Below are 12,362 nucleotides of genomic sequence, written 5' to 3' on the forward strand. Positions count from 1 at the left end.
CATTTTCTGGTCTGACGTGTGGATAGGATCAAATGCTTTACGTAACATTTTCCCTAAGCTTTACCAAATTTCTACTTTTCGGAATGGTTTAGTTGATGAGATGGGTCAATGAGTGAATGATCAATGGCGATGGAATTTGGTTTGGCGTAGGAAGCTCTTATCTTATGAAGAGCAACAACATCATCATTTGCTCTCAATGCTGGAGCCAACGATAATTCGTCAAGGAAAAGATGACAAACTTATATGGCCATGCAATTCTAATGGAAGCTTCTCAGTTAAATCGTGTTGCACCCTAATTGACAATACCTCCTCTGCGACTAATAGAGTCTTCGAAGCCAATGTTTGGATTAAAGGGGCCCCTCCGAAAGTTCAGGTGTTTCTCTAGTTGGCAGTATAGGACAAAGTTAGTACAAGAGCTTTTCTCCATCAACGGACTGTTTTGTCTGCCACACAAGCTTCATGTGTCTTTTGCAGCTCAAATTTGGAAACCTCAGAGCATCTTTTTATACATTGTAACTTTTCTAGGAGTGTTTGGATGAAAGTTTTGGATTGGTGGGGTATCCAATGTTGTTTACCGAGAACAATTGACTTGCTGCTTCTGCAGTGGCCCGAAATGGTACATGGCAAATTCCAAAGATCAGCTTGGAGATTAATTTCAAGTAGTACTATTTGGGGTATATGGTTGCTGAGGAACAAAATTGTTTTTGAGGAGGGAACTATAAACTTGTTTGACTGTTTCTCCACCATCCTTCATCGGGTTGCTATTTGGTTGCATACTCAAGATTCAAACTTCAATTATACAAGAAATGACCTCTTAAGATCTTCTGATGGCATCAAATTATGGTGTAATAAGAAATCTTAGGTAGTCTTCTTGTTGTTTGTTGTAGTAGATCAGTTTTTTTTTTCTTTTTTTTTATATCGCTTGTATTTTTCTTGGGTTATTCGCTTTATGACCTTCTCAATATACTCTCGATGATTATAAAAAAAAAAGCAATTTAAATGGGTAAAAAATCATAAACGAATTTAAAGACCAAGTAACCTTGCAATATGAGTGCTTACTCGAAGATAATTTCCTCTTAATTCTATTTTGTCTTTTAAATTGGCTCAAATTTAAAGATTAATTTTTCATAATCATTGAAATTAATTTAATTATGAAGTCCAAAGATATTATAGATTGATTTAACAACACCATATCAAGATTTTAACTATGACACATCAATTCCTCCAGTTCTAATACTCATTTTTTTATCTGTATTTATTGATTTTTTATTTTTCATTGTCTGCGTTTTATTTTAGCTTTATTTTATTTTCTTCTTTTTATTTTTCTTGCCTCTTGTTTTTGGTTATTTTCTAATTAGCCCCTTCAATATATCAACTTTTTTTACAAAAAAGAAAAAAAAAACTCTTGCAAGATTAGGTAGGGCTTTTTAGAAATATTATTTTTATAATTATAAATTTTTCTAAATTAAAAAAAAAGACAATAAAACAAATATTGTCGCAAGATACCTTGAAGTACCCACCAATTGTAATGCAGTTTGCCAAGTCTTTACATGGTTTGGTCCTTTAGTTTCTTCAAGTCTCCAATTAAGTTCTTGCGACTGAAAATCTTGCAATTCAACCCTATCTAACAATTAATTGAAGGGTGTTTATTTTGGGTGTAAATAAATATATTTTGTTTTTCTATTTTTGATGTATTTTTACTTGAGAGAGGTGCAACTGGTGCATTAAAGAGATTTTGTATCAAATAGAAATTTGATTGGAAGAGAACACAGAGAAACGTCCACGGCATACGCATCCTATTTGCTTAAATTGTGAGTTCTTTGAGGACATTAGTATACATAGTATCTCTATTATCCTCCGGTGTTAATTTTGAATTTTAACATGAATTTTCCAAAAAAGCAGAGCATCCCATTCTCAAAAACTTAATTAGCAAAGAGATTAAGATTTTGAATAGCTCTCAAGAACTAGGCAGGTTGGCACTCAATTACTCAAGCCCACCAATTATTTCAGTCTATATCATTTTTTAGTGCTTCATTGTTTTCATCACTATTAGATAGACAAATTATCGTTGGTATTACTGTTATTACTTTTTCCCCTCCTTTTCTTTTCTACAAGAGCGAAAGCTTTTGTTGATATCTAGTGATATTCTATAGAAATTACCATATGGATCAATGGACGATGGACTAGGAATGGAAGCAAAGGAATATATATGAATAAAGAACAGAGAGCAACGGGGAGGGGGATATGTGAAGTGAAGACAGAAGTGGATGATGAGCGGTAACGCTGAGGTACAACAACATTTAGTTGCATAGACGTCGAACTTCTTCAGTTTGAATGCGATCATTTTGAATCCAACCATTACATCTTTTGTTGTATGTGAAGTGAAGACAGAAGTGGACGATGGACTAGGAATGCGGTCAAACTATGCATGCGAAATGTGATCGTTTTGAATCCAACCTTAATTTTTCAAGTTTTTCAACTATGAAGCTGCGTTCGAGGAAGGCATCTATGAATCATATTTGATGGCTAACGACCTCTTTTTTTCAAATTGAAGTGATGGCAAATTGCATAGGTACAATTCCAGCTTTTGAAGAATAGATCCAATTTACTGCAATATTTAGGTCATTATTCGCTTGTTATAAGCTTTAACGCAAGCATTTTTTTTTTACTTTTTGTGTAGAGCCTTTTTAGTAATTATATGTGTCAATATACCACGAATTGTATCGGTGGTAACTATATATGCTAAGCATAATGCACATGACTACTGCTTTTTTTTCAATTTAAATCCAATTTGATTGATGATAGTAGGTAATCAACAACATGCCTTGTCCAGTGTTTCAATTATAGGGCAACTGTATTGTGGATGTATTCATTTTGGAGCATGGATCTAGAAACTCTTTTTTTGCAATAAAATGATAATTATTTTTTAAAAGATATTTAGAAGTGTAATAATGATTGTTTTTTAAAGTGTTTTTTATTCGAAAATACATTAAAATAAGTTTTTTTATTTTTTTAAATTTATTTTTGATATCAAACTACTTTTTTAATGAGTAACTATTAATAACTTTCTCTGAGTTTATTTATTCACCTATAAAAGTATTTTTAAAATAATTTTTATATTAATAGAAATTAAATTCTTTTATATATTTAAATTTCTCTTGTATCATCTTAAAAATATACTCTCCGCGTAGATTTGGTGCATTCATCGGAATCATCTTAAAAGAGCACTCTCTATATACATTCAAAGTAATTTAATAAATTTTACCTTAAAATTTGAACTCTCAAAAAATTATTTTTTTTAGAGAATGAACAAACATTATTAATTAACCATCAAAAGAACCTTGGCTTACTTCCTCTCATTTATATAAGAAAAAATAAAGGTTCAAAAGATTAGGTTTAAACGCGCATCTACAGGAAAAACATGTTAATAATAGTAAAATCATCCTCTGGGCGTAGCGCGAAGCACACGTAAACTAATCTATGCATTGTATTCAGCAAAGAACTGGTCACATATCCTGACATGTATCTAGTTGCTTCCAATAATAATAATAATAAAAAAAAGGCGGAAGCTAATGCATGAACACCGCAAAGCCACGCCTACTCTCCTACACCAAGTATTTCCTTTTTTCCGCCTGCCTACTTTCTTCCTTCCCTCCTTTTTAGTTTCTCTCTGTCTCTCGCATTGCTTCTAGTGGACATGGCAGGGAAGCTAATGCATGCCTTGCAGTATGATAGCTATGGTGGAGGCGCCGCAGGTTTAAAGGTTCTATTCTAGAACAGAAGGTTGCATATTTGTTAGTGTAATTATATGTCACTTTTCTGTGATGGCCGGTACTTAGCTGGTTCTGTATTACTTATTTTTAGGTTATGGAAATGAAGGTTAGATTTTTGTTTCTGGATTAAATGTTGTAATAATAATAATAACAACACTGAATTACAGTTTCTTACCCGCGAGGTTTGGTCAGATTCTTTGTTGCCGGATGAGAAGGCATTGATATGAACTACGGGTTACTATTATATAACTAGTTTCTCTTGCTTGTTGAAGCATGTTGAGGTTCCAGTGCCTAGTGCGAAGAAAGACGAGGTTTTGCTCAAGTTAGAAGCAACTAGTCTAAACCCATATGATTTTAAAATACAGAAGGGCGTGGCGCGCCCTTTTCTACCTAGAAGTTTCCCTTACATCCCCGGTAATTCATCACTTCTTGGTGTGGATATATTTTGTGTGTATAGGATCTATTGTACTAATTATTTTACACTTTCCAGTTTCTAACCCCAAGCAAGTTATTCTTGATAATGTTGGTTGATTGCATGATTATCTTCTTTTGGATGCTTAAGCATAATTTTTATTTGGATTTTAAGTGTGTGACTGTTGCATCTAACTGATTTTTAAAATGGGATTTATTGTTCCTTTGTTTACCATTCAGAATGAGAGAACTTGGAAATACAATAATCCATGCTCAACAGTTTCAAATATTTGCCTGTGATATCAAAGTTGGGACTTTTTGCTCTACTTGGGTATTGTTTGGCAGATGGTTTCCTTTCCATAGTTACACAATCTTCCAGTTCTGATGACCTGTGGGTGATTTAGTTGGTCTGGTTCGGGCAATCCAAAAGCTTAAGTAGAGGGGTTCCTTGTTAAGATTGGAGGGTAGTTGCAGTCACTGCTCTAGGACTTACACCATTCTATCTGTTCAGTGGCTCACACCATAACTTTGAAAGCGAGTACAGACGGAGAAGCAACTGATTTAAACTATATTCCCAGCACCCTTCCCAAAGATAGCTCGTGATCCATGTGCTTAACATTCTTTGAATCTCATGCTCATAAATTAATTTCATAGTCTTAGCAATATTCTGTGTTTGCCAAGCATGCATTCACACACACACGCCGCATTTTCTTTTTGGCTGAAGAAATCTTTATCGCAACAGCCCTTGATATAGCGGGGGAGGTTGTGGCGGTTGGACCAGGAGTTGAAGATTTCAAAACTGGTGACAAAGTTGTAGCTGTGCTTAGCGCCTCTGTAAGTGCTCCTTCATTATTTTTTTTTCCTTGTCTTTGTAGTTTTTCAAATGATTTACGTTGGTGAGGCATTACCTTTAGTTTATCCTTTTCGGTTTAATGGCTATGTACACAATAGGAGCCAACCTTCCTCTCACATAATCCTATACCTTAATGACATCATTGTAACTGCTCTTTTTGGCTAAAGCAAATATGTCAAAGCCTTTGATGTTTATGAAGTTCGAGTTTTACTAGTATGTAATATTGCCAACTTGAGGAAATTATTATGGAAATAATTTTGGAAATAATTTTGCTTAAATGCCTTGCTCCTTGATCTAGCTTGTATAGCATTAAGTGTTACGTTAGAGTCTGGACATGGGACTTAATTGGCATATGCTGTTAACCTGGTTGCACACATATATATGGAGAGTGCATTTTAGCATCCGGCAATCTTATGTGTATGGAGTTTTACCATTGGTCTCTTAATTTTGTTTCGTTCTCCTTCTTTGTTTGATGAGTAGTGGTTTTTTATAAATTAATTTTTAAATTTTTTTATGTTTGTTTGTTATTAGAAAAGTTGATTAATGTAAAACACTTTCTAGTTAAAGAAAAAATTAGTTTGGTTTTCAGGTAAGTGTTTTCTTTTTATTTTGGATGGAAAACACATTCTTAAAGTTATGAAAAATTTAGAAATGTCATATTATTTGTTGATTATATCAAATTTAGTTCTCATTCTTTTAATTGTTAATTATTTTATTTAAACTAATTTATGAAATGATAATTATTATTATTTTAATTTCTTCATCTTTCAATTTTTTTATTTGTTAGATTTAATCTCTATTATTTTGATTATTATTTATTTTATTTGAGATAATTTACGAAATTTTTTTCAATTAATTTAATTCTCATTCAACTTTTAAATTTGTAAGATTTGTTTCTTATTATTTTAATAAATTTTTTTAAAATAAAACATTAATAAGTTATTTTCCAACTCATTTCCCATGATATAACCAAACACTAGAAAGTGTTTTTTAATTTATTTTTTATGATACTACCAAACATAAACATCAAAAGATAATTCACTTTTTCAAAATTTATTTTCTAAATAAAAATTACTTTTCAGCAACGTGTCTAAATGTTTTATGTAATCCTAATATCAGAGTGGAGGTGGACTGGCTGAATTCGCAGTGGCTAAGAAGAGCTTGTCAGTTGCAAGGCCACCTGAAGTTTCAGCAGCTGAAGCTGCAGGCTTGCCTATTGCAGGGCTCACAGCTTACGAGGCTCTCACTCAATGTGCTGGGGTCAAGCTTGATGGAAGTGGCATCCAGAAAAATATTCTGATCACTGCTGCCTCAGGTGGCGTGGGTCACTATGCAGTTCAGCTAGCAAAGCTCGGAAACACTTATGTAACTGCCACTTGTGGGGCTCGTAACATTGAATTTGTCAAGGACTTGGGGGCTGATGAGGTTCTGGATTACAAAACCCCAGAAGGAGCAGCTCTGAAGAGCCCATCTGGTAAGAAATATGATGCTGTGATCCACTGCGCACCAGGAATTCCTTGGAGTACTTTTGAGCCAAATCTGAGTGAAAATGGGAAGGTTATACATCTCTCTCCTGGCCCCAGTGCCATGATTACTTTTGCTGTGAAGAAACTTACTTTCTCCAAGAAGCAGCTGATGCCGCTGATTATGACTCCCAAGGGTGAGAACCTGAAACGTCTTGTTAATCTGGTAAAGGAAGGGAAGCTTAAAACAGTGATCGACTCAAAGCATCCATTAAGCAAGGCTGAAGATGCTTGGGCTAAGGGTATCGATGGTCATGCCACTGGGAAGATAATTGTGGAGCCATGAATGAAAACAAAGTTTTTGAATTGTTAAAATGTTTGTATTATTATGAGTTCTTGCGTTGACCATGTAGATCCGATGGTACACACAGCTGAAGAGACATTTTACGATGTGTGATCCTGCACAACAATTTCTCTTTTTTTTTTTTTTCTTGATGTATCCGTAAATGATATGGTTTGGGTTTGGGTTTGGGTTTTATCACTATATATTGTTTATGTTTGTTTCTCAATGTCAAATGTCTTTTTTTTATGTGATATTATTTATTTAATTACCTAGACCCTTCTTTATGGGCCAATTGTAGGCAAGGTTGTCAACTCCGTTTCGATAGGTGTTTTGTTTTTTCAATTGGAATGGAATGTTTTAGTTTCGGAGTATTTTGGCGTGCCGTTTCGGGGTTATATATATATATTCAACAAACATAATTCAAATTCAAGATAAATTAATTATAAATTATGCAATACAAACACAATGTTAAACAAATATAATTTCAAAATTTAAAATATTTCTAAATAGTTAAGATTAAATAGATCTTTAACTTAAAGTAATTCAACTTAAATAAAATATCAAAATATTATTAAAGTGAAATGTTTTAACACAAATATTTTAAATATAAAGTTAGGTCAATATTATCAAGGCTAATAGAATCTAAAGCATCCCTTGTTTTGCTCAAATTCCTACAAAGTATAAACATGAAAAAAAACAACATGAATATAAACCATATATATTAGTGATAAATCTAATTTTAAAAAATTAATATCATTGTTAATGAAAATAGTAATAATAATTTTCAATATTATTATTAATATCATTGCTATTGAAAATAGTAATGAAAAAGAGCTTTTTATACTTGGGTGGTTTAATTAATTAAATTGAATAAGGTTCAATTTGATTTAATGGCTTTTCAAGAGCGGAACGGAAAATGTGGAATGAAACCGGAACGTTCCGGCCGAAATTTAGCCGAAAAATCCGGAACGGACCGAGATTTAAAATGAGATAAAAATTATTCCGTTTTTTGAATTGGTATGGAATGTTTCGATCATTCCGGGTGAAACAGAACAGAATTGACAACCTTAATTGTAGGTGCCACTCCAACGAGTTAAAATGAAAACATAAAATTGTTCTTATTCGGCCAAGGAAATTGAAATTTATATTCCTGCCTGAATCATGTGATGGTTATATTAGTAAAAACCTATGCAGGTATGGGTGAGTGAGAACTAGTCACAATACACTTCGGTCCCTTGAGTTTTTTATTTTTATGTATTTTCTTTATGAAATTTTAGTTGTTTACATTTCAGTTTTAAAACTTTACTTTTATCATGTGTTAGGCTATGCATGTTGAGAGATAAAAGAAAAGATTGTAAAAAAAGAATAGAAGATAGAAAAATTTCAGTCAACCATAAAAATACTAATTTTAGTGTTAATTAGTTTATTTTAAAGGAGGAGTTAAATTGAGGTGCTTTTATCTTCTAATCATGTTAAAAAAAATTGTCTATAATTTTTTTTTAACTTTGTTTGTTTTTTGCTTTTAGAGTGATTAAAAAGTGTTTTGGGGTTTAAAATGAGTTTATTCAGATTTCTATAATATTTTTGAAAATGAGTTTGAAAATAAGATATGATAGTAAAAATTTGAACTCTGCTTTTTCGATCACTAGAAATTATTGGAAACTGTATCAATTAATGATATACAGTCCTTTCTACTTTTCTATTGGCATATGACCGAAAGGGTTGCTGATTTAGGGGCTGACCATACTTCAGGTTTAGATGGTCTTTCCAACCGGGGTTGTAATGGTTTGAATATGGCATCTTTTTGAAGTTATGGGCACATATTAGTAGCATGTTCTGGATCTGCACAAATGCCGCACTCTAGATTACCTAACTTGTCCCAACACTACTTGTCTAATAAGATAAGTTAGTTTTGAAAGTTGTGTCTTAATATTAGAAAGCATCACCTCATTTACCTTTCTAGGAGTGTGGTCTGCTTTGATTCCAAATTGTTGTTAGTTTGTTGCCATTTAGAGATCAATTCTCTTGCTTCCATATGAGTCTTTTCTACAAGTGCACCACCACTTGAGGCATCTATCATGCTTCGGTCCATAGGCAACAATCCTTCATAAAAAAATTACAACAATAATTGGTCAAAAATTTGGTGATGTGGGCAACTTGTGCACAACTGATCAAAACATTCCCAGTATTCATATAACATTTCTCAATGTTTTGGCAAATTCCACTAATTTCTTTACGAATTGTTACGGCTTGTGAGGCTAGAAAGAATTTTTCTAAGAATTTTTTCTTCAAACCATTCCATGCTTGTATTGATCCTGAAGAAAGGTAATAAAGCTAGTCCTTCGCCTTGTCTGTCAAATAGAATGGGAAAGCCCTGAATTTAATTTGTTCCTCTGTCACTCCTTGTGGCTTCATGGTTGAACAAACCATATGGAATTCCTTCGAGTGCTTGTGGGGGTCTTCACCTACAATGCCTTGAAAAGTTGGTAGTAAATGAATTAAACCAAATTTTAACTCAAAACCTACATCAATATTTGGAAATTCAATGCATAATGGCTGTTGGTTCACATTGGGAGATGCTAATTCCCTTAATGTTCTATGTTCTGCCATGTTTTCAAAAATTTCTGCTTCTCTTTTGCTTTTAGAATTGCTGGTTGAAAGCGTTGAGGTTGGCAAGTTCTCCTCTCGCCTCTTTGCCTTCCTATTTTCTCTTGCGATTCTCTTAATTTTTAGATAAAAAACGAGAGTTCACATGTACGAGAAGATCTTGACATAAATTAGTTTACTATTGAAAGAAAATTAGATAAAAACTTCCCCAGCAACGATGCCAAAATTTAGTCGGTTGTAGGAACCACTAAAATATAATTCTGACTTAACTATCACAAACAAAATAAATTTATAATATGATTGTGAAAAGCAGGTCGATCCCATGAGAAAGAACGGGGAATTTGAATGAAAAATTAAAGAAACAATAATTCCAAAAATAATGAATTTATTTGTCGTTAAATCAGTTCGAGGATCTGCACATTCATTCCTATAAATTTTTTGATCATTGAAGTAAAATAAATATTCTTTCATGTCAAGCAAATAAATTTGATATCCCTTCAAGCTGAGGGAAATCAATGAGATTACGAGTACATTAATTAAAAAAAGCTCTCTAATCAATTTCTTTCCACCAAGCGAATATAATATTGAAAGCAATTTTCATTCAATAAATAGCAGTAGTCTTAGGAATAAAATCTGTGCATTTATTCTAAACAAACGTTCAAAAGCTTGACAATTTAACTTAGTTTATTCTTCCCTAATAAATCAAGATGAGAGTTACAGCAATCAAATTAATTCTTTTGCTTCTTACTCTAGTTCCTAACAACAATTATAGATTGAAAGAAACTTGAAAGCATACATGTCATCTCAAAACAATTCAATAAGCTTGAATAACAATCAATAGCATAATTCTGAATAAGAAAAAATAAATACTTGAATATGAAAGAATTACAATGGTAACATTACTTCTCACAACTTGCTAATGAAGATGGTGTGTATCCCTCTTGAACCAAATTTAGAAGTTTAGTTCATAGTTGCTGGAAAATTAACAAAAACAGAGAAGAAAAGAATATTTTTTAGATCCTGTTTCAGCTGTGTTTTGCTATATTTATCCTTCCCCTTAGCTGCCGAATTTCTTTAGGATTATTCTCTAATAAGAAGTCTTCATGATACTTAATTCTTTCCTTCTTTATATGATCCTTAAGGTTGGAGAAATCTCTCAGAATTTGCGTTGAAAACTAATTATGCTGCTGTCATAACTCTGTTGTAATTCCAACTCTGCTACAACATAGACTTTGTTTCTGACTTGGTTTCTTGCAATACCCGATCATCCCAGCTCCATTCATTCATTCATGGCATGCTAGATGCTTGATCTACATCTTTCTTAGGTCCTAAGGTCCACTGTTTGTATGTCTGACTCTCAGTTGTAGTAGGATGCTCGGCACCGTTAGTTTTGTGATCAGATCAGGAGACCCATCTCATCCTTCAGATTGTGTTCGGAGTTTTGCCTTCAAAAATTATTTTATCTGACTTTGAGTCCTTATCAAAGTTGTAGTCCTGGATGTGTAAATGAATTTAGGCTCTTGAATCACCTGATTTTGATATCTGAAACTCAAGATATTCTTGTTTGAATATCTAACGTGAAAGTAGAGAATCTTGCTGCGAGTAGGATTTTGACCCGAGTTTGCAGATCTGATAAAAGATCCAAATGAGATCTGATTTTTTCTCATAATACCTTTCTGGAAAGCTTTACATGTGTACTTGAACTTAGATTTATCCCACGTTCTCATTCGAAAACTCTAACTTGGCGAAACACCTATTATAAGAAGCTAGGTCCAAAATATAAAATGTAAAATTTTTTATCATTAACAATTAATTTACAAAGTCTCTTAGACATGCCAACTCATAAATATAACTTTTAATAAATTCAAATAACCTTAAGATACATTAAAAAAGCATATGTAAAATGAGTAAAGGAATTTCCAACAGAAATTGTTGTCAGATTGCTAATGGGAATTAGCCATATTAGATTTAAAAGGCAAAAGGACAACAAAAAAGGACCATTAAAATGCCTTTTCACCCCGTTGAAACAAAAACACATATACACTTCCTTTATTAGCTGATCAACGCAGAAAAGAAGGAAAACATATAATCTCAATGGAAGGGAATAAGCAGGAAAAGATACCTAATTAGCGTTTAGGTCCCATTATGTAACCCAGATGCGTAGAATTTGCAACTTTAGTTAGGGTTTCGAGATCATATATAGGCAATCCAGCACTTAGATGTTTGCTTGTTGTAAAAGTAGCCCAAGCACTTGCAATCACTTGAACACTTCTCTCCACAGTCAACCTCACTCATCGATCCGCTTCCACTTTCATGCTTACTCGTAGTATGATCAACCCCTTCTAGTTTATAATAGTAAGCATTTGTAGACCCGCATGAGGATGGCTTCACAGCTTCACAGTCCTTGCTCCAGCCCGCAAGCTTGTTAGGCGATGGGCATGCAACACACTGGTTATCCTCACAAAGGCCGAACTTACCACATGTCTCTGGCAACTAGCATTCACTCTCCCAATTTGAATCCCTGTCGAAGAGAGTGAAGATCGTCCCATGCACCTATATCTACTCCTAGTCGAAGAAATGATAGTGTGCCATTATTGTATTTGGGCCTGGCGAGTAAGTAATTCCCTGCAGAAGAGAACTCCTAATACAAATCATAGGCAAAGCCTTCATCTGTCTCGGAATTACTTTTTATGTGACATATGATAGACGACCATTTCTTACACTAAACGTGTAGAGATATGGTTTAGGAGAATTTGGGCTTTTATAGTACATGGCTAGCCTTTTGGGCTCCAACACTAGGTTATAAGGCTTATTTGATTTGTTTTTTTTAGAGTCAAATTTAATTCATTTAATGGTATAGTGATAATTATTTTTAAAGTATTTTTTTAAAAAGTATTTTTTAATAATATTTT

The 12,362-nt window shown here is 33.2% G+C and overlaps 1 protein-coding gene across 1 annotated transcript; it reads left to right on the plus strand.

Annotated features, from left to right (window-relative positions):
* Window positions 1–3,620: 3,620 nt before the first annotated feature.
* LOC133681512 (chloroplast envelope quinone oxidoreductase homolog) lies at window positions 3,621–7,069 on the plus strand. The gene is made up of 4 exons (XM_062104566.1): window positions 3,621–3,763; window positions 4,046–4,187; window positions 4,927–5,018; window positions 6,157–7,069. Exons 1-4 carry the CDS (start codon window positions 3,698–3,700, stop codon window positions 6,844–6,846), a joined length of 990 nt encoding a protein of 329 aa, XP_061960550.1. The 5' UTR covers window positions 3,621–3,697; the 3' UTR covers window positions 6,847–7,069.
* Window positions 7,070–12,362: the final 5,293 nt, after the last annotated feature.

Source organism: Populus nigra, chromosome 1 (genome assembly GCF_951802175.1).
Source record: "Populus nigra chromosome 1, ddPopNigr1.1, whole genome shotgun sequence".
NCBI lineage: Eukaryota > Viridiplantae > Streptophyta > Magnoliopsida > Malpighiales > Salicaceae > Populus > Populus nigra.

Bases quoted from the DNA above. Each gene is read 5' to 3' on its own strand.
- LOC133681512 (XM_062104566.1), top strand. From the start codon at position 3,698: ATGGCAGGGAAGCTAATGCATGCCTTGCAGTATGATAGCTATGGTGGA. The intron at 3,764-4,045 runs GTTCTATTCTAG...TGCTTGTTGAAG, and splicing joins GAGGCGCCGCAGGTTTAAAG to CATGTTGAGGTTCCAGTGCC. The intron at 4,188-4,926 runs GTAATTCATCAC...TTATCGCAACAG, and splicing joins AAGTTTCCCTTACATCCCCG to CCCTTGATATAGCGGGGGAG.